The sequence below is a fragment of the Eutrigla gurnardus genome (assembly GCF_963514095.1).
Source record: "Eutrigla gurnardus genome assembly, chromosome: 4".
NCBI classification, from domain to species: Eukaryota; Metazoa; Chordata; class Actinopteri; order Perciformes; family Triglidae; genus Eutrigla; species Eutrigla gurnardus.
The window spans coordinates 14,498,377-14,525,241 of NC_139918.1; the positions used below are offsets into that span (position 1 = coordinate 14,498,377).

At 41.3% G+C, this 26,865-nt stretch overlaps 1 protein-coding gene across 1 annotated transcript in view; it reads left to right on the forward strand.

Annotated features, from left to right (window-relative positions):
• The first annotated feature begins 727 nt into the window (after positions 1-727).
• LOC311012583 (contactin-associated protein-like 4) overlaps positions 728-26,865 on the forward strand; it is a 116,055-nt gene continuing 89,917 nt past the window's right edge. Inside the window, exons 1-2 of the mRNA XM_084008086.1 lie at positions 728-891; positions 22,106-22,216. Of these exons, the coding sequence (XP_083864212.1) occupies positions 780-891; positions 22,106-22,216 (223 nt within the window). The 5' untranslated portion in view covers positions 728-779. The remainder of the gene's footprint in view (positions 892-22,105; positions 22,217-26,865) is intronic.

Genomic DNA, 26,865 nt, shown 5'->3' on the forward strand with positions numbered 1-26,865 from the left:
TGTCCGGGACTTCCACAACATGTACAAAGCAGTAATAGTGTTTATTACGGCCATGAATGATGAAACATTATCGGTGTAAATGCAACGGGTGCCGGTCGGATTTCTTGACACCGCAGCCTCAGCCAAAATCACGTGAGAGCCCTGCTTCGTACCTGAACTGCTCAGGACAACAAGCAGCTTGTCTGCTCATAGTTTCAAACGCGGAAGTGAGTCGGGAGGAGACGTGAACAGGAGCAGAGTGAGCGAGGATTGGATCGGAACATGCGGTCCGCATGGCTACTATTGGCTAAAGTTTGGCTCAAGTGAAAAATCGTAGACTAGAGCTTTAACTGCAACTCTTGCATGTATTTTTTTTTTTTTTTTGGCAGCAGTCTTCACTGTCAACGACCCAATGCAATGTTTTTAATTCACACCACAAACTAACGAGATTTTACACCAATTCAATCCTTTAAAATGGCAACTTTTTCGTAATGGATGTTAGACTTTCGTGTGAGTGAGTGAGAGAGAGAGAGAGAGAGAGAGAGAGAGAGAGAGAGAGAGAGAGAGAGAGAGAGAGAGAGAGAGAGAGGGACCCGCAGACAGCTGTTTTATGTTGCTGTGGAGAGTCTGCGCGCATTTTAGTTTGGCTCCAGCTGGGCTGCTAAATAGCCGTGAAAACAACAGACAGGCTGCACAGCAGACTTCGCTGACCTCCCTCCTTTCTCTCTCTCTGACCGGGTTTGAGATCTCTTGGTGCTGGAGCGGAGAGACATCTCTCCCCCAGCAGCCGCCGGGCTTCTATGCAGCCTCCCGCCGCCTTCATCATCATGGATTTTGGGACTAAAAGAGTCGCCGGGATTATCGCTCAGGTCGCCCTGCTTCTCTCCAGCGCGTATGGGACAACCGGAGAAGGTAAGCGGGCTGTGCGCTTCTTCACTTTCCCCGGAGGAGACGGAGCGAGTCCGGGCAGCGCAGACCCAGAGGACGGCTTTAAACGGGCGGTGCATCCCTCTGTCATACCGACTGAAAAAATACAAGGTTTCTGATATCTCGATACAGTGATATTCAGCTGTTGGTCTCCTCTTCTTGTTATGTTATTTTGTAAAAAAGTTCGGAGATTTGTTTCTAAAGGCTGGACTTCTCGTTTACGCATCAGCGCAAAAGAGAAATAATGAGAGTTTAAGCGGTTTGATGTGAATGTTGACGATTCCTAATCAAATGATGTTGATGGTCAGAAATACTCGAAGGAGCCTTATACCCCAGAGCCAAAAAGAAACAAACGATTGTCACCCTAAAGTGGCAGTAGGAAGTTCATCCACCACGTGCGTAAAACAACACGCTCGCTTTGTTTTCTGGTTAATTTGGTGTTCAGCGCAGCATCGTGAGACCGAAACTCCAGAGAGTGTGAAAGTGTGTGAGAGGGAAAAGGATAGTATGGGCTTGTGCAGGTTGAATACGTTCAGGAGTTAACCATGGTTTGGTTCATTTGTTCTCGGTGATGGATGCTATCTTGTAAATATGCAGTTTCTCCGCTGTGAATGCGCAGGCATGCATGCTCTGCATGAAGAAAAAAAGAAGAAAAGAAAAGCAATCAACGAGATGGAGCTATTAGATGAAGGGAGAATAGAGATGGGGGAAAATTGTGATGATGTGATTGAAGCAGATGGCTAAACCTAAAATTTCTCCATCCCTCCACGCTTTCAATTCTTCTCTTTCATAACTTTTGTCATCCTCTCATTCAATCTTCTTTTCTGAATTTGATTTAGTTTCTTTTATTGTTTTTATTTGTAAGACCTTCCTCTCCTTCCTACCCGTGTACTCCTCTCTGTGACAGACTGTCCCTCATACATGATGAAAGTGTTGAAAATGAAGCAACATGCACAGTGATCATTGAGGTCTGCTGCAGTTTATTGTAAAGGCAGTCGGCTGTGAGACATAAGACGGAACGCTTCCTCCACAGTTGGGCAGAGAAGAAAAGAGGCAGTGTAAGGAGTATGCATCCAGAACAGCTCTGCACTTTGTCATAATTCCTTCCTCAAAGAAACAGCTTCACCAAAATATCTGAACTTTTCTGTCTCCTTTCCTCCTGCTGTTTCTCATTCTGTCTATTCTTTCCGGATCTGACTCAGACCTGCTGCCAAACTATGTTGTTTCCTCCCCGAAAAATCTTTCTGCTCCTCTTTTTCTTTGTGTTGTGTGTTCCTGCTGTTTTCTGTCAACTTCTGTTCCCGTCCTTTCTACCATGAACCCCCCCCCCCCCCCCCCCCCCCCTGTCTTCCCTGTCTTCTTTCTGTTTATCTCTTTGCTTTCCTGTCTTACCTCCACCTGGATCTCCGCCCTCTTGCTGAATTACAGAACCATTGTTTGCATTGCTGGCTCTTTCCTCCCTCCCTCCCTCCCTCCCTCTTTACCTTCCTCTTGGCCACATCTCATCTCTCTTCCCTCTTGCTCCGTTTTCTCTCTTCTTCTTCTTCTTCTTCGGTGGATTTGATGTTTCTGTCATCACCTCATTCTGTGCAGCAGTCACGAGTTGGACTTTACCCATAAGGAGATCTGGACACCCAATGCAATGCTTACACTTGTAAAAGATGTGCACTAGACTCTCAACACCTATTCAGAGATGTATCTGCATTTTTTACAATATGTTCTCCTGCAGTTATAAAGAAACTTGCATCATAAGACTAACGGATCAGGAATTAATATTTAATTAAAGACTGACATTAGCTCGGTTTTCTATTGGTCCAGATTGTGTGGCAATTGGTGTAATTTCTAATTTTACCTGTTAGGTTTTCTCTTTTTCTGCCATGTCCATTTGATCACTCACCCTCTTTCTCCCTCTCCTATATCTCTGTTTATCTCACCCACCCTGCCCGGCAGCACACTCATCATGCACGGACCATAAACCACAGTGCCATAATAAGTTAAGACTGCAGAGGTGGAGGTTTCAGACTGGGCTTCACACAGCTCACTGTTCATTATGGAGGTGGCACTAAATTACAACAAAATAGAAAAGACATTTAAAAAAAGAAAATGCCACAGATGGTGCTCCGGTGCTGGAGGAGTGAAGCGCTGGGGTTTATGTGATGAGATCCAAGTAAGTCGGGGTGTGAAACAGATGCCCCGCGGGACGCTGAAGTCATTGTGCATTAAATCGCCTTCTGATATTAACGGCATGACAAAGTCACTGTATTTTGAGGTAGCTTCTTGCGTGAAGGTGGTGGAATGAAAGCAGGTCGGCCCAGTGTTCGCAGAGACCATTGTGTTATTGAAAGTATTTGTGTGATATGTATGACAGACAGGAGTCATGTTATGTCATGGGGATCTGGAGAAAAAAAATGAGTCCAGGTGAAAAAACAGGATTTTTCTGGCCACATGGCGGCAGCAGGACATGCTGTAAGCAACAGGTAATATCTCATCATAATGTTAGGAACCAGTTGCTGTTGGACATCTGGTATGGGGCAGTATGTTTGCTACCACGAGTCACATATTCATTTGATCCATTATTTACAATAAGTAATGATTCGTGAAGCTTCAAAGCAAATATGGCTATTTCCTTGCATGTTCTGGTTGTTGTTGTACTTTACAGATAAGTTGGAAAACTTGAAGCTGAAATGAGAGCAAAAACAACTCGCCTTTTTTTAAGCATTGCCACTGAAATCAGTGTTGTGTGTCAGAAGAGCAAAGACTTCTGTGACAATTTTACTTATGTGCAAAAAATCATCAAGTGATAGATCCATTGTAAAAACCATGGGAAACCAATTATTTCCAGTCAGAGCTGCAGAAAACCCGACCAGATCCAATGCAGCCTCGGGGCTTGAATAAAGCACGTGGCTGTCACCATGGATGTTGTCCACAAACAAGACAGTTTGAAAATATCGAAAATAAAAAACCTGAGACGGCACCCACCATGGCCATGCCCTTAATTACAGTATGTATAACCTCAGTATAATTTACATGAAACGGGTGAGGCAAGTAAACATTTTAACCCCGTACAGTTGTCATGACCGTTTTTTGTACCAGGCTATAAACATGTTTATTCCTGCTTTAAAATTGTCATTTTAACATGGGGTCTATGGTATTGACTCCCTTTTGGACTCAAGTGGCCATTTGAGGAACTGCAGTTTTTGACACTTGTTGTTGTCAATTTCTCAGCAGAGGTTTCTGCTTGGAATTTGTTCATAAACCAATGTTTTCATACCAATGGCGAAGGGAGGCATGGAATGGAAATCCATCCACATATGCCATGTTGGTGCTAAAGGAAAAGTTGAATCAACAAACTCAATCAAGAGTATCTCACGTTAAACTATCTAGCATAAATGTACTTTTTATTAAACATTACCAACAGCCTGTCAGGCTTACATTATATCTTATTTGTATCTGTACAGAAGTCAAGGAGGTACTGTAACTGTAGCAGGGAAAGTAGTGATCTGAGCAGCACCCTGGGATAGAGAGAGAACAACCTTCAATGGTTAACAAATCCCACATGTTTGGTTCACTACTACGAGTCACACATGGGCAGATCTCATTGTGCGAAGAACCAAAGGCGAGACTAGTGACGAGACTTCACGCATCCACGGGAAAAGGCATATAAAGATCGATCCTGGGATTTTATTAATCGATTTGAACCCAGCCCTATTGAGAGAATTTGTGACAAAAAATGCAACTATTTATTGCTGACCTTCCCTAAATAACAATGATAACAATTAACATAAAATCCTGCTCTGTTATTCCTGCAGAGCAGAAACTGTAGTCTTTATAGGTATCCTGCTGTGTCTCCAATTGTGCCCTCTGAAACTTTCAATCTCTCATGAGTTATTTTGTCCTGCTTTATTTCGCAGTTTCCCCAAGCATTATTTGGGTGTACAACACTACCTCGAATGCATTCCAACATTAATTAGTGGGGGATTTAATTTGCTTTGTTGTATTGTTAGGCTGTGGTCTTGCACTAGTTCTGCTTCTGGAAAATGCGGCTCAAGCAAAGCATAAATGAGTTGCATCAAAACATGTCATGCTCGGTTATGTTATTCCACGCTCTTGTTGTTAATTGTTAACTGTACCGTGTAACTATACATGAAGGCTCATATGCAATGTTTAAGATTGCCTTGGGGAGACAACCGTCAACATATACAACTGAGGTAGACTCCAGTATTGATTGACAGGGCTTAATTTCCCGACGGCTTTTGTGCTCTTGTAATAAAAAATAAAAACAAACAAACCCACACGAGCCTGTATTATTCATAAGTGAATATGAGTACAAGCGTATTAAAGAATTAGATACTTTTTGATGTGTGATGTCCAATTCATTCAAGCAGTTATTATATGAAGAGGTTTTATAATGATGTCTTTTATTTACCCTTCACTGTGTCTATTTTAGTCATGTCCTGTTTCTTGCTAATCCCCAGAGAAGGGATCTGAAATTGTGGCTGTGACCATATCAATGTCTATATAAACTATTAAATGTCCAATTATCACTATAAAAGCATATTTTTTAAAGGGCTAGAAGAGACTGCTTTAAAACCTAATCAGACATCTGTAACTACAGAAATATCAAGCTGTAGAAGGCTGTCATTGCCTCTCTGTTGAATATACTCCAAACCAAGCTGCTCTCTCTGTGTGTGTGTGTGGGTTTAAACTAATTGGATTGGCCCTGGGTTTTTCAACATGAGGGTAAAGTTTATATAAGCACATGCATATGAAGATGTAGCTGCCTGGAGTCTGGAGTCACATATGACCTGCTGTAAAACACAGTGATGTTGCTCTGTGGAGGAGATAACTCCCCCTCCCACTGTAGTACTACTTCCTCAGGCTCAGGCTGTAAATTAGAACGTATTCCCAGTCTAAAAGGCTTGTTTAAGAGCTGTATGGCAGTATGACATTAAAGCTCCTCAGTGTGTATTTACAGGGAGATTAAAACAGCAAAGAAGATGAGCCCATCTGTGTGGAAGGGAATGAAAAACAGATGAGAGGAAACTTTACCGACGGCATGTTCAGTTAATTTCTGGATGAAAGTTTATGCTTTACAGTCATAGCAGAGTAAAAGAAGATACAAAGATACAAAAGATACAAAAAGCCAGACATGGACTGTTTCAGAAAGCCAGTCATTATTGAGGGATCGGACAGATGAAGGTGAAGACCGATGGTGGTCCACCATATTACATTAGTATCGACAGACATCAGATTTAAGAATGAATTCCCTGAATGGAAATTAGTTTGGAAAAAAAGAGATAGCCAAAAGGAAAAAAGAAACTGCAGCTCACTTAAACCAGCACGTTGCTCTTTAGCCGTTTATTCCTCGGAGAGCCAAATAGTCGTCTATGTATTAAACCCTGGAAGAAACTTGGCGTCCAGTGTCTCGCTCAAGGACCCTTCAACATGCGGATGAACGCCAACTTCCTGATTAAAGGCCATTTTGGACGGACATAGATTCAAAGTACAATGCAACATGAGGTGGTAATTGTTGTTTTTTTGTTACGTGCTCCTCATTCCTCCAAAGTTTACTTGTTCTGGGCAAAGTTGAATGCAAAGCAGCATCACGTTATGATCAATTCATAGACCAGCTGTGATGATCACTAACTGATGATCATTTATTCAATGAAATTGTTTTTTTGTCTAGTAAATCCTTAATCTTGTTATTCATCATCCACACATGAAGGATCGATGGTTGCACTCACTCTCTCAGCAGTCATCTTCGAGCTCTCTTTCTTTCCATCTCTCTCGGTCTCTCAGCCTCATCAGTCTTCCTTGAGGCGTTTATCTCTTCTATTGGCTGATATAGAGCCACTGGAGTGTGGGCTATAATCATAGCCTAATGGCAGATAATATCAATAACACTTAATGACTTTTAATCCGGGCCTAATGACAGATAACACCACTCCTACTGTGTGTGTGTGCGTGTGTGTTGATTTGCATTTTCACTCTCATCCCTGAGTGTTAAAACGATGGCTTCTCACTAGTTCGTCGCAGAATTCCCAGGCGTCCTCAAGGAGAGAAGTTTTTAATCCGTGATTAGCAGTAAGAATATTTGCTGCCTGCAGGGATAAAGAAAGGCGTCCGGCCTCAAAGTCAGTTGTTGTGTTTGAAAAGCTTATTGGGCGTCAGATGTTTGTCAGGTGAAAGTCAAAGTGAAATGAATTTATATGCAGACGGGTTCCACATATTTTTGCTGCCTGTCCTCCAGCTGACCTGTGTTCACGCCCATAAAGAAGTAGACGTTAAACGAGGGTGATCATGATATATGACATCAAATTAAAGACAGTATGGTTTGGGTATTAACACATTTGAAGATGAAGGGGGTTACTAGGATTCTGGAGGCTGAATTCGGTGCTGTAATTACTTATCGGTAATGGCTATTTGGGCTCCCCAAAAGGAGTTGGTTATTTAAGTGGAGGCTACAGAGGAATATTAGGTTATCTTGATAACATCTCTGAGCTCATTAATTATCCCCCTGTTCCAGGATTAATCTGGTGAAGAAAATGCTGAGGAAGGTGCAGATTCAGCAACCTATTTCAGGTGTGGCACTGCCCTGTGTTGTATGGATTTATTGCTTTCCAGTAAGCTGGTTGTTTGCGCCGAGAAGAACATAAACCTGTGAATATAAAACTCTTGATATTCCCAGCAAACCTGCAGGTCCTTTAAGATTCATGGGAGGCCAGCATCGGAGAGAGCCAGGACAAGGGGGAAAAAAAGAAAGTAGCTGAGGATAAACCCCCTTCATATTTCTTCTTTAGTGTCATTTATGGAAATGTGTGCTGGCACAATGGTGCCATGAACGGGACCTGATGAAGTCAAGGTTACAGAACGGATGTGGAGCCACCAGTCATGAATCTGGATTTATTAACCCAGGAACAGGTAGCTAAGCAAGGAGCCGACAGACGACTGCAGTCCATGCATTTGATATTGAGACCTGCTGGAATGTATTTGTCCAAGGCTGTCTCCAGAAGGAGTCCGTCTCCCAAAAAAGTGGAGCCATTCATCACGTGAGATTGTATCTGTTTCCGTCTGCAGAGTCAAGGATACTCAGATGTTGAGGGGCACAACTTTTTCTCTGGTTGTTTCCTCAGTTTCAGGTATGGCATGTTAAACGTTCAAATGTGTGACAACGCCGTGGGTCAGGACGCCTTTAACTGTTGTATGAGCGTAGTGCAGAGCACCAGCGATTAGCTAGTGGGGCTAAACGTTCTTACTCCCAACTCATCAAATACCAGTGGTCAGTGGACAAGCGTGAAACTGTGGTCTCTTGCAGTTGGTTAAGGCTCAGGAAAACAGCGTGTTGACGTTAACTCACCGAACGACTGATGTGACAAAATCTCAATCTTTACTTTTAGTTTCGCAAAGGGACAGGAACAGCGATCTCTTGGATGGAAGTGCTATAGACATTACTCCACTATATTTGTTACATAGTAAATAGTTTAGTTAGTTACTTTGATGCTGCATTAATGCTCTGATTCCCTTATATAGAACCTTTAAATATTAGACCTTACAAAACCTGCACTACACCCGTGGGACCAGTGAAAGAACTCCATCCAGAACACATTGGGTCTAGAAGTCTATATATCTTCTCCTTCAATACATCACAGACGTTTTCTGATATGCTGCAGTGCTCAGTTATGTTCAGCTTCCACATCTCGCAAACCTGCCATTATTTTGGCATTGCCTTTACTCTCACTTAAAAATGATGAAATACACACTACACATGAAGTCAGAGAGGGAGAGAGAGAGTGTTGCAGAGCTCTGGAGTCACAGACTACTGTGGGAATTTAATGTCACATTTTCATATGTCCTTCACGCATTAGAGCAATTTGTTTCACCTTGAAAATCTGAGAAGTGGCCGGTTTATACATATTAGAGAGCACTCTTCTCAATATTCGCAGGGCTAATTAGCTAATTTCCGTCATTAGCATCCGTGCATCGACATATCTTCATACTTCACAGTCCAGCCTCTAATGTGTCCTCGTGAGGAGCTAAAATAGATGTTGTCACTGCTGTGTATTTTTCTTATGAAGTGGCCACAGGTCTGCAGCGACTGCTGATGAGACGAAGCAGGACCGGTCAGTTCGCATTAGAGAGGAGGACTGAGCTGAGTCAGTGGCCATTAAAGAAGGAAGGCTGAATTTCAACACCAAGAGACAGAGCTAAATCAAAGCTGAGCACGTTGAGGTGAAACAGAGGAGGAAGTGGAGGGAGGAGGGTGCGATGCAGGAGAAAGGGAGAAATGAGGATGAGGGGAATTGAAGGTGGCTATGTGGAGGAAAGAAGAGGGGGAAAAGCAATATAAAGTATGAGAGGATAACGTTTAGGGGTCAGAGTCTGATATTTTGTGTTTCTCACAACTGCAGTGACATTTTACCACCTTGTATCCCTCAATAACTCGTGTGTGTATGGGCAACTATCTGCTTTCACTGCATGCTTCGAGCAAAAGATACTGTGAGATAGTCCACAAAGACAGAACTCTCATCCTGTGATGTTGTTAATTCAATCACACTCTTTTCCTAAACCTATCTAAGTGGGTTTTTTATTGCCTAAACATAACTTCCTGTGAAGACAGAAATTCATTTTGAAAAGACACGTGCATGTAATCAACGTATTTATGGGTGTGATTGACACAAAGGTGCAATGTAGAAGTGACGTGAGAGGGGTATGTATAGAGTGTCATAGTTTGAAGCTCTGGAGTGTGAACCAAGCTGCATTATTCAAGGCATTGGAGTGAGAATGGGTTGCGAAGGAGGACCTTAGAGTGATAATGAAGATACGGAAGGGATGAAGAAGTACTTTTGCTCAGAGAATTAAGCAGTTTCCTGCCGTCTGCTTCGCTACAGACATTCTCATTTGCCTCTACAATTTCACCCCCTACTGGATTCTGTGTGTGTGTGTGTGTGTGTGTGTGTGTGTGTGTGTGTGTGTGTGTGTGTGTGTGTGTGTGTGTGTGTGTGTATGTGTGCGTGTGTGTCAATTTTGCAGAGCCCTGCAAGTTGGGGTTTTTGCAAGATTGCACTGGTATTGATATTAATGCCTGGCCCATAAAAAAAAGTGATTCATTTGATAGCTGAAATTTGAAGAAACAGCCACTTTCAAACTGTGATTCCCTCTGTATTCCTCAAATGCTGCTCTCTGTCAATAAGGAGTGGATTAAATCAGATTATTTAAATTGAGGTGACAGTGGATGTATGTGGAATATTTGTCCTTTCCAATTTTATTTACAATAATGAGTAGGGATGGGACAATATCACATTTTACCATGGCGTTTTTAAAATGATCCAACCCAAAATCCCAGTCCAGTGTTGCAAACTCTTTTCCAATGAATGTATCAGCAGCTCCAAAAGCTAAATCTAATGAGACTTAACTTATATTTACATTTACATTTAGGTCATTTAGCAGACGCTTTTGTCCAAAGCGACTTACAATAAGTAAATTTGTCAAAAGAAGGAAATAAAGAAACCACAACGTATCATTGCCGATAAAGTAAGAGCTAAAAATAGAACAAGTGTTAGGTCCTCATCTGAGTAAAGTAGTACTTCAAGAGCAACAGTGCTACGATCAGAGTGCTATAGGTAAGGTTGTTTTTTTTTTTTTGGGGGGGGGGGGGGGGGTGTTAGTGGGTCATGCTATGTAGAGTCGAGGTGAAGTCTGAACAGGTGAGTCTTGAGCCTTTTTCGGAAGATGGCAAATGACTCGGCTGTCCTGACATTGGTCGGGAGTTCGTTCCACCACTGAGGACCAGAACAAGGAAGAGTCTGGACTTTGCTGAGCGACATTTGTTTGATTTCAGCGATGGTGGTACCAGCCGGCCAGCTGAAGTACAGGAGCGAAGTGCTCGCTTCGGGGCATGAGGTTTGACCAGTGTTTGAAGGTAGACGGGTGCTGTTCCATTGATGGCCCTGAAGGCCAGTGTCATCGTCTTGAATTGATGCGTGCTGCAACAGGGAGCCAGTGGAGTTCACGGAGGAGGGGGGTCACATGGGAGAATTTGGGTAGATTGAAGATAAGGCGTGCTGCAGCGTTCTGGATACGCTGCAATGGTTTAATCGCAGAGGCCGGGAGTTCGGCCAGGAGAGAGTTGCAGTAGTCAAGGCGGGAGATGACCAGTGCTTGGACCAAGAGTTGCGTTGCATCCTTTGTGAGGAAGGTCCGAATCCTGCGGATATTGTAGAGGGCAAATCTGCAGGATCGGGCCACAGCAGTGATGTTGGGGGTGCAGGATAGTTGGTCATCGAGGATTACACCCAGGTTCCTCGCAGTTGAGGAAGGTAATACTGTGATGCCCTCGACAGTGACCGACAGGTCCATGCAAGGGCAGTCTTTCCCTGGGATGAAGAGGAGTTCGGTTTTATTCAGGTTAAGCTTGAGGTGATGTGCAGTTGTCCAGACAGAGATGTCAGCCAGACAGTCCGAGATGCGAGTTGCAATGTGAGTGTCAGAGGACGGGGGAAAAGAGAGGAACAGCTGGGTGTCATCTGCGTAGCAATGGTAGGAGAATCCATGCGATGTGATAACAGAACCTAGTGATCTGGTGTATAGTGAGAACAAAAGCGGTCCTAATACTGAGCCTTGAGGGACACCCGTGTCCAGAGAGCAGGGTTTGGACATAGAGCCGTTCCATGTGACCTGAAAGGTGCGATTTGTCAGGTATGATGTAAACCAGGTGAGAGCAGAGTCGGTTATGCCAAGTTCAGCCAGAGTGGAGAGGAGGATTTGGTGGTTGACTGTGTCGAATGCAGTAGATAGGTCGAGGAGAATGAGAACGGAGGAGTGGGATGAGGCTCTGGCGTCTCGCAGGGACTCGGTCACTGTGAGGAGGGCCGTCTCAGTGGAGTGAGCAGTCCTGAATCCTGATTGATTAGGGTCTAGGAGGTTGTTCCGCGAGAGATAGGATGACAGTTGGTTGTAGGCGGCACGTTCCAAGGTTTTAGAGAGGAATGAAAGAAGAGGAACTTAAAGGATTTTGGTATTTTTCTGGCTCAACAGATGCTTGAAATCAGCAGAAGAAAAGATATGTGTTAGGGGGTGGAAGGTAATACCTTTATTATCACTTCTTCAAGTTGCAGTCAGCTTCTCTGTGCTAATTCCGTGGTCATGCTATTCTGCATAAAATATGATAAGTCAAGGTTACATTGGTTACATTATATTCGCGCCGCCTTTATGCTCGTCATTTCTCATCCGTCTAATCGTACCTCTGCAGCCACTACATTATTATTATAATATTATTCAACAAATCTAATTGGACCGGAAAAGTCTATGTTAGTAGCCGTAGGAATGTAAAAAAGACATTTATTAATGACAAAACGGTTGCGGTGGCGAGTTTTCACTGTCATCAGTGCTATTTAAGAGATTGGTGTTATCGTGTAATTTCCAGCGTTGCTCAAACCAACGTCAACCTGATAAGAGGTCTAATCAACTATTGAAATCACATGCAGGACATTTGACTAAAACGTTAATATAGTTACATCATCGGCTCCTGATGTTCAGAGTTTTAAATGACATAATGGGATAATTATAAAGTGATTAGATATGTCTATAATGACACCAAACTACATTCTGCGCGTAACCCTAAACCCTCCTCTAGTAGACACAAGAGATAATGTTCCTACAGGGATTTATCAGTCATCATCAGACATGTGAACAGATGTACTGCAACTGAAAGGGAGAGGTCCATCCAGGATTTTTTACATTGCAAAGTGGACCATTCATGAACTTGAAATCTCTTTGTACTAAAGTTTCTATTCCATTCGACTTTTTCAAGAACTGTCTGCTCACACACGGATGTGACCAGCAAGCTATGACAGGAGATCTTCACCACCATACATTTCTGACCGGGACCTTAATTGGATTCTGTGCTGACTTTTACCGAGCTACCCCGCTGTCCTGTGTCGGTTGTGACAGCACTTTTCACAGTGTGAAAGTGCTGCATCAACGCTTGTCTCCACAACTTCCAGAAAGGAGAGAAACTCTTCTCTTGGATAGTTAAAGAAGGTTCAGGTGCCTTTCTGTTCCCAGCCTGAGGAGAAGCTGAGCAGGAGAAGACGGAGAACATCAAATTATCTGCATAGAAGTATTTTAAAGAGCACTTATCTTCTCATGTCTCCTGAGGGAGGACGGCAAGTTAAACCTAAAGATGCTGTGACTGCGGCTGATGTTGTGGTTTAGTAGTAAGAGACTGCACACACACACACACACACACACACACACACACGGAAAGACAAAGGAAGAACAAGCTCCACTCTGTACAAGTGTTGACCCTGGCTTTCTTTTGCAGCATAGAGAGGCTAATACACACAAGACCATAGCCAGGATTTTTAAAATACAGAGGTAAAAAATGGTTTCCTGGCAGAACTTGTTAAATTGTTTTCCGCAAGACTTGCATCAATTAGGCGTAGTCAATACGTTTGGTTTAAATCCGTTACAAAGTAATACATGGCCAGAATCGCTGATATCAGTGCAATAGTTTTTTATAACTGGCCTGGGCCTGTGTACTTAATACACAGGACACATTTTCAAGGTAAATAAAAATATGGTTACAAACAAACAACAAACAATGTTTATTTGTTGAGAACATTGACTGTTATTTTTCTGTGCAAATAAAAGCACAAACTACTGTCAACCATCATTCTGCTGTGAAGTGCCCCTTTTTCATTCACCCATCACAGGTCGGTCGGAGTAACTTGTCAGAGCTGTTTGTTTGAATGTGAACATTCCAGCAGTGAGAAGCAACGGTACAACGCCATGTTGTTGCACAGAAAGTTCAAATCCTAGATGTTCAAAATGAGACTTGTTTATTTGTAGGATTGGTATTCTCAAAGCGATCCACTCAACCCGAGCATCATATTGACATACCATGTGTTTTCTGTGTGCACAGTATTTGTGCTTTGTCATTTCTAATTGATTGTTTATCAAGCAACTTGTGTAAAAGTGCTCTTAACTCTGGCTGTGCGTGCTAATCACTCTGTGTAACCCTCCACTCCCTGTGCAGTTTGCAGAAATATGACTCATGTGTTGCTTTCCTCCCTGCACTGACACTTCAGAAAGCTGTTTTTGACAATTAGAGACAGTACATCGTACATACAGTCGCTACACATCTGGACGTGGAGGTGGCAGGACGGCTACTTTGACACCGGGAACCGGGGTTTGGATCCCGTCCAGTTTCTTTTAATCATGAGCACAATCCTTGCATAAACTCAACACAAAGGAGACAGACAGAAGGGCAGTTTACTTTTGACTACTTCTATTTAAAGCCCTGGTCTACGATTTGAAAGGTTTGAAAGCATTCCCCCCCACACAATTTTGAGCCGAGCCGCCAATTTTGGCTCAATTGACAATTCTTTCAAATCATAGACCAGAGCTTTGAATAAAGAAAACATCCCTCTTGGATAAGTGGAGTGACAGGAAAAGCGATCTGTCATAAAATGTTCTAGCGCAGCATTTTCTACATTGCAACTCTTTCAACTGAAGCTTGTTTTTTCCCTCATTTCATGATTCCTAAGTGTCCCATTTGATCTAATGTCTCATTTCTGAAATAAATTAATTTCGCCAAGCTGCCTCGATGATGTGAATATTTGCATGATTTTTGCCTAAATGAAGAAAATTACCCCCCTTTTTTTCTATGGGGATGTGTTGATGTTTTCAATTAAGAGGCACACATATTCAAATCACTTACTTGGTGCAGCTGGTGGATTTGTAGATATTTTATGATATCTCCCTGTGGAGCTATTAGTAAAAGTGAAAAGCCTGCAGCCTTCCCTCTAAATCTGTATAATCGTTGAATTATGATGACTGAATATTTGGGGCTTCAGTAGTGTTTGTTCGGCACCCTGGTTGAAGTCTCTTGTCTGTAATTAACTGAGTTAATTCTGCTAGTTTAAAGATGAATAGGTTTTTAAATGTTGCTTGTTGCCTTTTTTGATCGATTCCTTTGGTTGATGTCTGTCTCTCTCACAGTCACCCACATTGCTACTCAGTGTGATGAGCCTCAACGAGGAGGAGGATTGTTCTATCGTTTCAAAGTCAGTGCTAGATTAGCGTATGCATTAGGATGCCATTTGTGTAGGCTGCCTACTGATATGCATTAATGTGGATTTATGAACCATCTGAAGCTGACAGATCTTTTCACACCAAGGAGAAAAGCTTTTATTTGACAGCGTTTTTCTAGAGGGGCAGGTTTTCTACTGCAGAACGACCTTATTGCACAGCTTAAAAAGGTGGGGACTCAAATTACGATAGCTTAGCAAGACTTCAGCAAATTTTCTCATCATGACATTGCTTTGAAGTTGTCATAGATTTTTATTTTCTGTTCGACAAGGCAGAAATACAATAGAGGTTTACTGGCGGTAACAATCCAACCTGCCAGCACCTACTGCCTAATGTGTTCATTTGAGACATCATTGAGACATCATTCATTCATTATTGATGTGCTAATAGGCGGATTTTGTTATTTCTGGATTTAACCAGGATAGCCTTTTCCTGATGTCCCGTCTTTATGCTAAACTAAGCTAACCTTCTGCCAACTGTAGCTCTCTATATATGAATATAGTACAGACGTGAAAAGTGTCAATTTTTACATTTAAACTCACACTGTTTCCTAAAATATTAAAATGTCTCCTTCCTCCTCTTCAGAGAAACACAACGCACAGTAGTAATTACTCATTTTACCAAAATGTTGAGATTGTTTTACCTTAAAGATTCAAATAGTTTGCCATCTGATTGAGTGACTGAGTCCTCACAATGATATTTTTTTAGGTTTGATATTTACAACTGGAATTGAGACCTTCAAGCAGGTTCATGAATACTTTAATTGACTGGCAAAAGAACGTGAAAGAGTGCAACCCTGTTGCAACAAAATTAAGTTTCCATAGAACTAAACTGCACTCAAATTGTAGCATAAATCGATGATCGATGGTTTCTTTGGTTATATGGAAACGATTTGGGGTTGTGTACAGGAACATCAACCACAGTGTGCTGTGTCTAGTATTACTATGTTTTAGTCATCTTACAGGTGTTTATAGTTCTTAATTTATATCCAGTTATATCCGTTGTGCCCATATTATCATCATATGGTGTTAAATTATTCATTTATTCACTGTAGTTTGAACCTTCTCTTCACACATCATTTATTAGTGCATTTTGTACAGTTTAAAAAAAAGTAGAGGTCTTTTATTATCTGAAAATATTTGCATTATGAAGGTGTGTCTGCATGTTGTAGCCTATTCATGTGCTTCCTTGTGAATTAATGTTATGGCTGTGGTATTTCTTTCCTTTGGGCATTCAATTACTTGATATACTCTTTCAGCTTGTGACTGTCGTCCTTGTTATTTTCTCACTATTGCGCTTCATTCACTCACAAATGGAATCTATAATATAATTATGAATGTTTGAACCTCACCTGTTTATACATTACCATTTCTGCTGGTGTTATTATGAGGATGATTGGCTTTTTGCCATGAAGATGAAGGTCTGTTTCCAGCAAACGTGTTAATAATCTACAAATAGGATGACATAATTTCCATTTACTGAATAGTCAAATAATTCCTCCAGTGTCAGTTCATATATGTATAAACTGTTTGCCTTGTTGAGGTCTTTACAGTTGCAGTGTGGGTAGATGGGAGGTACCATATGCTGGTGTGATGCCTGATCAGATTCTCTCATCCTGCACTATTAATTATGTGTCAAAGCAATGCTAATTAAAATGAGGAGAGGAGAGCTCCTGCCATGTCCTTACCTTCGGGGTATTAGTTAGCACAGAGCGCCGCTCTGCATTTCAATTAATCAATTAACAAGTCGGGCCACAGGCAGCTTGAGAACAGATACTGGCTCCTGTTGAATAATTCAGCAGTTTTAATCAGCTTGTTCTATCCATCGCGGCCAGAATATAAATCTGACATTGTGTATGCAATAAATGAATGAAATAAAAAATTAACTGATATTTTTGGTTTGGCATTCATCTTTACAACTGATGCATTTCCTCACAGATTCTTTAATGAGGTCATTATTTTTGTTTTTTTCATTCGTTTCAGTCTAGTAAACACTAGTCTCTTATTTAGTAGTAACTGTATGTGGAGGAGCTGTGTCAATCATGTTTCATTTCAATCATTTCAATTCAGGATATTTGTTTTATCCTCCCCACATTTTATGGATGTTGTCAATACTGCCCACCAGTCCACCAAAGCATTATACTTTATTCTATTTTATATAAATGATATTCCTGTACTTCAATTTCCTGCTCTATTTAATGTAGTTCTGGGAGTAGCATTGTTGGAGGGAGCCTGAAAACAAGAATTTCATTGCCAAGGACTGCTCCACTGAAATTGTTCAGAATCCCAAGAACCCCATTGTGCTACATAAACAGGAACTGACTGGCCTTCAGGAAGTTCGGGATGATTTCTGAATTTCTGAAGCAAAAACAACCGTCGCTGGAGCCTCGTTACCCTGCTTTCTGCTACATGCCCTGAATGGCTGAACAAGGCGGCTCGGCTCACACTGAGAAGCACTGAACTCTGGGTTTGTGGGGCTTACAGAGTTCTGAAGTGCAGGACCTGCCGTTTGTTGAGGTGATGGATGGAGCTCATCGGTATTCAGGGTCTCCATCTCCGTCATGGACTCTGTGGGCACTTTGTTATTCAGAAAAAAAGTAAAGAAGTGGACAATACAGGTGAATGAGCTGTGGCCTCCCTCTGTCTTTCCCGTCCTGTGCATGCTGTGATTAATCAGGCTAGACAGCGCCAAGGTCTTGACACTCCAAAGATTTTTCAAAAAAAATGTTTACTCACCCTGAATGGTAAAAGTGACACTGTCAAATAATAGACGTACTGTCAGAAACGATTGACTCCTTCGCTCTAAATTCTCTTCAGGCACTAGGAAAGATTCAAGATTAATTTGATGGGAGGGTATTTTATTGAGATAAGAACCCATATCCCATCACTCAGATGTCAATATAATGGTGATGGTCTACATTTTAACCTTTTTTTCACCCAAGGAAAAAAATCAGATGGTATTTTCTACCAGAACAGTAAAATGTATCTCATAAAGAAACACCTTACCTTCACTTTCCCTTCTCCTGAATTGTCCTGCTGTAATTGCATCTAAATTACTCTTTAGATGCTACCCGTGTCATAGAAATGTCTTTGTTGTTGTTTGTGTTGGTCGTCTCAGAAGAAATCAATTCATACCAACGTTAAGGGGTTCAAGATATCCGTTAATCTGGATGCCTAAAATGTAAATGCCAGGTGGAGAACTGTTTCCTCTAAGTCACCATGGCTTTGACATTGAGGCTGACAGAAAAAGAAAGGAGATGTGTTTGTTTTCAGTTTGTGGTGCGGATGAAGATGAAGATGCGGAGGTTTAATATTCAGGGAGTCTCTCTGTCCAACACAGCCAGGGTCAGTGTTGAGGTTCAGTGGCTGCAGAGTCCAGCAGGTATTCAACATTTAGCTCCGTTTCCCTGTGAGCCGTCTGTGTTTGTGCTCCACTGGTCACAATGTCAGGGACGTCGGCTCTTAAATGCCAAAGCTCAGCTGAGTGAAAGCGTCCCGGCGTTTTTAAACTGCTCCTCTCTCTCTCTCGCTCTCTCTCTCTCTCTCTCGCTCTCTCTCTCTCTCTCTCTCTCTCTCTCTCTCTCTCTCTCTCTCTCTCTGTCTCTGTCTCTCTCTCTCAGTCAGGTGAGTGTTTCCTCAGCGAGGCTCTCACCACACATTATCTCCTGAGAGATTACAGCGCTCGCCATCGGAGAGCCGTCACACTCATTTCACCTCTTCAGACGACTGTAATTCACCTGCTTTTCATGCTGAGCCCCCCCCCCCCCAACATAACCACCACCACCCACAGTAACAAGTGTCTGTCAGGTCAAAGCCTGCAGGAATAAAGACTATCAGGAGAAGCAGAGGACAAAAGTAAATGACAGTTTTAGCTGGCCTGCATTTAAAACCCTGGAATTACGTGGAAAACATCTATGCAGCTCAATACCACTGTTTTACTAATGATAGAAAAATTAGCCACTGTGAAGTTCAGTTGGTGTAAAATGACTGTACATCAAGGTTCTTGGTGATAACTGCTGTATCAAACTGCTATAAATGAATGTATTAAGTACCAGATACTTTCATCATAAAAGAAAATTTACTTAGAGTTTCAGTGTCATAGCAAGGCACGTAGTGCATCAAGTGACTATTAAGGAACAAAATTCACAAAGGACAGGTGGGAGGGTTTGTGAATGGGTGAAACAAACTTTAGTAGTTTTGTTCCCTAAACCTGGGTTTGCAGAAAATGTACAATGACAAAAACATTTTTAGAGACTGGGTTGCCATAGCAGTGGCATCATGAAGGAACTAAGGAGGAAGTCAGGAGTTAATAAAGGTGATGGTATGTTTTTACATCCTGTTGCCCAAAAGGGCCACAAATGTGTTAATGCAGCTTTAGACATGCAACTGCAAAGTATTTCGTGAGGGTTCGTTTTTTCCAGAAATACTTGCACTACCAATGCCACTGGTGTAAAGCAGCTCTTTGTTAACTCCGGTGTCACCTTCAAAATATTCAAACTGGTCTTTATAGGCAATACTAACCCAAGATGAAAACAAGATCTGCGTCTCTTTAGATTACATGGAATTCCTCTTTCAAAAAGTTCACTCATCCATATCCATAGTGGATATGGAGAGGCAGATGAAGACCTTGTGCTGTTGAGGTGAAATGCTGGACACTAATGTTGACAGAGGTATCAAAGCTAGAGCCTCGTTGTGGGCCGGGATCGGACCGAAGCGTGAATCATAGTAATCGGCTCTTATCTCAGCAGCGGAGAACAACATCCATTAAGAGGCTATAGACGAAGGCAGCGTTCGGATTTTGCTTACAGTTCAACTCATGAGGGTAAAGACTTGAATATTTATTGAGCTGAGGAATACAGTTGCACAACAGGCTGCATTTCTCCATTAGACAATGGATTCTTGCTAAAATGGTTTGATTTTAATGTATTTTTGAGATAATTAAGAGACTGTGGGGTGGAAAAGGGTGACTGCAACTAAATATTATTAATCATTTTCATTGAACCCTTAACCACGTTAAACTTGCAACACCCTCCTCACGATAAAAATAAATAAATAAATAATAATTAATGATAATTCATTTTGTATTTTCAGATTGTTGCACATCTATACATAATAGCCATGTTTGTGGGTTATAGTAGTTATAGTTATGTTTGTTTTAATACACATATGAGCCAATTACAAGCATAATTATTGCATTATGTATGATGTTTTTATTGTAGCCAATCATCCAGAAACAATTAAAGTGTGAAACGTGAGTCTCAGACTGATTCGTCCATCAGGATCCGTCCCGTAATGAGTCCTTCAGCCACATTATTACACCATTCATTCATTTCATATGGTGCCATTACAGCTGAAAGACCCATTTCCACCTGGGGATCATTAGACCTGCTTCTCATTGGCTGGACTCCACTCTGCCACTCATGTGTTAATATCCACAGACCGGAACGGTGACGAAGCCGCTTGATTTTCATTTAAAAGCATGTGCTTCTTTGTGTATTATATTATCGTATGAAGTCCTTTTGAAGTTGAAAGCAATGCTGTGTTTCTTTGGTGCTGATGATTTCCATCTCTCAGCATCAGTGAACTCCCGTCCTGTTTTTAACAATTCAAATGTTTTTCACTCAGAGATGGAGAACAGTAATAATCTCCAGCTGCGTCTGATATTGTGATGTCCTCAGCGGGTCTTTTACTGCTGACCTCTGCTCTCTCAGCCACTCAGCTCTGTCTCTGGAGAATAGTTTGGACACTTCATTGCAATTACTGATATGATAAATGTTTATTCTGGTGCTAAGAGAGGAGACGTTCTTGTGTCAACCTGCGGTTATGAACCTCTGAGCGACTGCAACATAATGTCAAAGACCTGTTTTCAGCTGACATTAAACCTGTATCTCAGTGATTAAACTCATCTTCCCCACAGCTACTGAGGATAAATAATGTGATGCTCTTGCCCCGTTACTTCTGGTATTCTGATTTTCTGCACTCAACCTCATAACTGTTCTGGTATGTGTATTGTTCCGGGTGAGCAAATGTATATTCAGTTAAATAAAAATTCTCATGTGATTTACATACGCCTCAGCATCTCGTTACAGCTGCAATACAATATTTGATTATTTTTGCCATGAAGCTGTAGGGTGCTAATGTTGAAGAAGGCAAAGGCCAGAGCCACTGTTTTGTTACAGTCAGGCGGCAACCACTGGGTCTGAAATGTGAAGCCAAAAACTTGCATTCTATTTGATGGCCATTAGGGGGCAAAAAGAAGATCGTATCGAAATCTTTGAGAAAATGACCCAACTTCTCACTTGATGTATGTCCTCAGTAAACATTGTCAACATGAGTTTATGGTGTCAATCACTAGTTTCATGTTCAATGCATTACATGTGTTTGTCAGGTTTTTTTTTATTTTTTATAAAAAATAAATGTCATAGTGCTTTTATGTTTTATTGATTGTACTTGTTGTATCTCACTGTGCAGCACTTTTGTAAACATTAAACAGTGTTTTGTAAAATGTGCTTTATAATGAGTGGATTGGTTTGGAATACAGCATGATGTTCATTTAGTAAATTATGGTCCATTTAGAGTCAAATAGATGATGAAGCAACGTTTGCTTCAGGGCATGGCTACCTTGTGATTCATAGGTTGCTACTGTTGTCATGGACCCTTGACCATGGGTTTTCGGTTCATGAAAGTTATTTGGAACATTTGTGGTTCCCTAAAAATGTATTTTTCAGCATTTGGTTGGACATAGGTCCACCCTTTTGTGCCACTTCTGGTTGCAAAAAACCAAGATGGACAAAATGCTGAACTCAGGCTTTAAAACCCCAGTCCACAAATCAATGGGTGACTATGTACAATTGTTATACAATTCTATGGTTGCAGTGTAATGTGACAAGGTCCACCCAAAAAAATAATTGTAGGATTATGAATGAGCCAATTAAAAAGTTATCTTCATTCCCATGCGGTTTGCTTGAACAAAAACAATTCCGTCAATTTACTTTTACTTTGAGCCACAGAGCTTTGAAAAGATTGGATTTTCAAAGCAGTGAAGGCATTACATAAGTGTGAAGCCCTAACCTTGTATACTTTCTGTCTTCTTTGTGTTTGGTTGACAGAGGTGTGTGACAGTGCGTTGGTATCCAATCTGCCACCTTCATCCTTCAGAAGCTCGTCCCAGCTGTCAAGCAGTCATGCACCAGGCTTCGCCAAACTCAACAGGAGAGACGGTGAGAAAGAGTTTCTGCTGCTAACAGTGACGGTTATAAACTGGAGATTGTATCTTGAGGGAACTGGCTAAATATAAGATTATATGTTTTCCTTGCATGACAAGACTGCATTATGTTGCAAATTTGGCTTAAGTGTAGCTGCTTTATAGATTCAAACAATTATATGCCTGCATGGTACTTTTGATTATTTGGCTCGTTGGATACGTTGTTGGAGATTACTGGGCTGTTTACTGTAAAAATGATCTTGATGGCTTAGCATTTTTAATATCATTAGCCAACACTCAACCACTGGCTGCGTCTGCAACTCCTCACCAACATATTTAGTCACCACAACTCATGTGTGAGATTTATTAGTTTGTCCCACACCTTAGTATGAAACCAGTATTCATAAATTGCAGACTGTTAACGGGGAAATATCACAGTATGATGTACAGCCGCTGCTAACGCAGCCGCTGCTAACATCACAACAAAGACAGGAAGGAAATCACGTGCTTCCTCCATGTCATCAACAACAGTGTTGCTCTGGTGACTGACAGGCTGCAGGTTGTAGAGACGGTGATAGAGATGGATTTTATTTCATGTTGTGTTTAACAAGATAATCGTTGCGGTTGAGAACTTTATTTCATCAGCAATTAAGCACATTGATCACGGTCCGGATTAACAAGGTTTCACTTAGTCTTGTTGTTATTAATGCTTCATCAGTGTTTTCCCTTTTTTGCTGATAGCCTGTACTGCAAACGTAGTAGGCCTACAGTTTTTTTGCTACTGAAACTTGCCAAAATGAGCACTTTTAAACACCAGGACTCAAGGCTGCGTGTTAAGTGAACATATTGTTCCGAATGTTTTTGAACTAAACCAAGTTGTATAGTTATTTAAAACCTAATGATTACATTTTTATGAACTGTGACTGTGTTGGATAATTATAATATACATGCAACTAAATGTGGACGAAGGATGACATTAAATGTTTTGTATGTGATGTGTTTTAAGTGGAGAAAGCATCTCCTGTGTTACTGAGTATATTTCTCCAAGTTATAATCAAAACTCATAGTCCAGCGTCAAAGTTCAGGACACAAAGCCCAAAATCCAACAAAAAGGAACATTTTTACTGGATTCACAAAGACAGACAGCTTACTGATGACTAGATTAGAAGGAGGCAAGAGTGACAAGACAAAATAAAGAGAGAATAATAGCTGCTTTGCCCCATTTTATTTTTATCGGTGTTTGTAATAGAGGTTTATGCCAGAAGGATACATGAGAATGCTTTTCTGCCCAACATAAAACCCCAGCAGGGATTCTTGTGCTGGATGCTGATGCCTCACACTTGACAAATCAAAGATCATGGTTTGTTGTGGCATTTTCTTCAGGGAATAGTTTCTTCACTGCTTTATCCCAACATCAAAGCCCAGAATCAGCAGGGAGGGTGAGACGGATTTAATCTGGATCTGAATGATTTTCACCTGGGAAACTAAAGGAAGGAGAGCCTGCAGACCACGACTCTTTTTAAAAAAAATAGCGTTTTGAGATTTAGCACAACTCATCACAGCAGGTAAGTCATGGACTGCAACATTCTGATAGCCCTTAGTCATCACCATACACCGCTCTGGGAACATTAGCCCCTTTTACGCTGCCTTTTCGTTGTGGGAGTATCGCACCTTTTTTCGGCCCTGTCATCAATGTAAACGCTAACCGAGACGGAAAGGGGTTACAGAATGTTACGCCTCTGAGACGTCAAGGAAGTCGGTAGTCACAGCGGCGCATCAGAGGCGAGCCGAGGTTAGCTGGCGAGGCGGAAAAGACGTGACTTGGTGAAGACATGTTACCTGGGTGATGCGCCGCCGAGTTAAAAACGTTGATCCGAAGAAGATAAAATGCTGGTAGTTGATCGTACGAGGCCGCCATTGTACGCATCGACATGTTTATGATGCTCAGCAACTTGGCTTGCAGTTGAAGAGTCGTGTAAATATGCGAGACAAGGTCTTTCATATAACTGTCAGTCCGTTTATTTCAAGCCTGAAAAGGTCAACAATAAATTATAAAATCCAAGCGAAATTGTACTGGGAGCCAATGCAGGGAGGCCAGAATTAAATACCTGAATACAAGCCATTACAGAAATCAAAATAAGAAAAAAGCATGGATAATTCTTTATCTTTTCAAAAGATAAGAAGGATCTGATTTTTTAAATAAATTTGCGTTGACTGAACAACCTTCTTTCCTTGGTCATTAAAACAAAGGTCAGAATCCAATAAAATAATTATGCAACTGTAGAATTGTGTAGAAAACACATTAACCAATTATTTTGCAAAAAGATGTGAGCACTCAAATGTGTGTAAGTATGCTCTTGAGTGTAAGAAAACATTGGTGAATGGGGTTTACTTAACAGATGAGAAAGGCTTCAGCTGAAACTGATTCCCTCTTTAAGGTTCTTTTGTGACACACACACGCACACACACAAGAAAAAGATGCTTATCACACACACACCTTCTGATAAGTGAGTGATAAATGTGTTTGAGCCTGGCATAAGGCATACATGGAGATTCTCTTTTATACTAGTAGTTTCCTTTGAAAAGGTGGCACACTGAATATTTTCTGCATGCACATTTTTTACATCTGGGTCCAGGATTGTTTGGAAATCTCTGACAGGCGGCTGATTGGAGATGAATGTCTCTTTCACCAAGAACCTGCAGGATGAGTTACTCACTATTTTGGGCTCCCTACTGATCTGTTTAGATCCTCAGTCTGTCTTTGTTCTTCATTTCGATTTCCCATTTTCACCCTGTCTCTTTAATTTCTCTCCCAGAACTGTTTATCCTTCATTTCACTCCATTCTCCATCCGACGGCCTTACTTGCTTTCAAATTACAATCTATTAAATGGCCTTCTGGAAAGACAGTGCTCTGTTGTAATCATGAGATGTACGCCCTCCACAGACACATTTCCATCTGTAAGAACTCATTTAGCTAGCCCTGTCTTCGTGCCACACGCTAATAGCAGTCTCAATGTTTTCTTTTTGTGGCAACACTGATATTTATCAGTGATTCTTCTGCAATTATGGTAAAATAGACTTTATCAAGCAATTTTTGTGCCAGAGCAATGTCTTTCTAACTGAACTATGACTTAAAAGTGGAATCAAACTTTAATTGGAACTTGGTTGTGTGTAGGGAATGGATTACCAACTAATCAACATTGATTTACATGTGTGTGTGTTCATTGTGTACTTAATTGTAAATCCAATGTTACATTGAAACTTGAGGGGCATGGTTTATACATGCAGGAGACACACGATCTTTCCCAGCCTCCTGATGCATTGTGCCCATTAGGCTCTCTGTCCATCCGACACGTTATTAGGCTGCTGAAATTACCATCCAGGCTTTTTATTCTCATGCAAATTATGAGCTTTCACTCCAAGCCTGTATATAAAACAGCCTGTTATCTGTCTCTCTTCCATTGCTTTCAGCTATCCATCTCCCTGTTCACTTTCCTAACCATCTCTCTATGTAACAGCTCGCCTCTTCCTTTGCCTGCCTGGCCTTCTCGGTTCCGCTTGACTCTTCATTTTACTCATGTCTGCCTCTTTGTATGTTCCTGCCGGTCCTCTGTACCTGTCAGGTGGAATATCAGTGCATTATTAATGATTCAGCAGTCCTTTCTTTGCTCTATATCAATCCATCTGTTCTTATAGTGGAGCTGCGGTCCAGAGAGGACTCACGTCAAGCTTGGTTTCCCTTCAGCAGTTAAGCAGGAGCGAAGCTGTGCAGCCTGACCGGCTCTTATTGTCACACACGCACGCATGCATGCATGCAGACACACACACACACACACACACACCCTAGACTGTTTTAATAACAAGAGAGAGACACAATTAGTACAGGTGAAGTGGATTACCAAAGTATCAGGGAAGAAGAGCGCACTAGACTCACTTAATAGTTAGGTTATAGTATTTTGTTTTGTGCTACACAAAGTAAATCCTGCAATCTTGCTATATATCATGGGTTCTCAACATCTCGTAAGCTTAGACTCAATTCTGAAAAACATTCCGAAATAAACCATCTTCATCTTCCACCTCCACCTTCCCATGGCTAGATAATATTTTGACCTGCAGCATTGTCTCCCACTATTATAATGGTTCGTGTCCAAAATCACTCACTCATGAACTACTCCCTACTCAGGGAGATCTAGAAATATATATTGAGATCATCTGCAAAAGAAAGGGGAAAAAAGGAGACTTTCAGACACTACTGTGCCGTTAATTACATTTCTGCTGTCACAATTAAAACGTGACAGATCAACAGCGGCTGATGGGCCATTCATAATAAATACAAAATCATTTTTTCTAAAAAAACACATGTTGTATCTCATCAAACTACTGTTGGGGTTGTAGCAGGAGCAGATTTGGTTATCAACAGTTAACTATCAATATCAATATGATTATCGGTATTAATAATTATATTTAATATATTATCATGATATAATCATGAATAAACGGGGCACCACCCTGGGATCAGGGAAAAGATAACCTAAAACTGTATTCAGTCTCAATATAAAGGTTTTATACTCACATGCCAATCATGGTGATCATTGGCATGGAAGCATAAAAACAATCTAACAATTAAGAAGGGCGTGAAATTCAAGCACTAGCCTTCACAACCT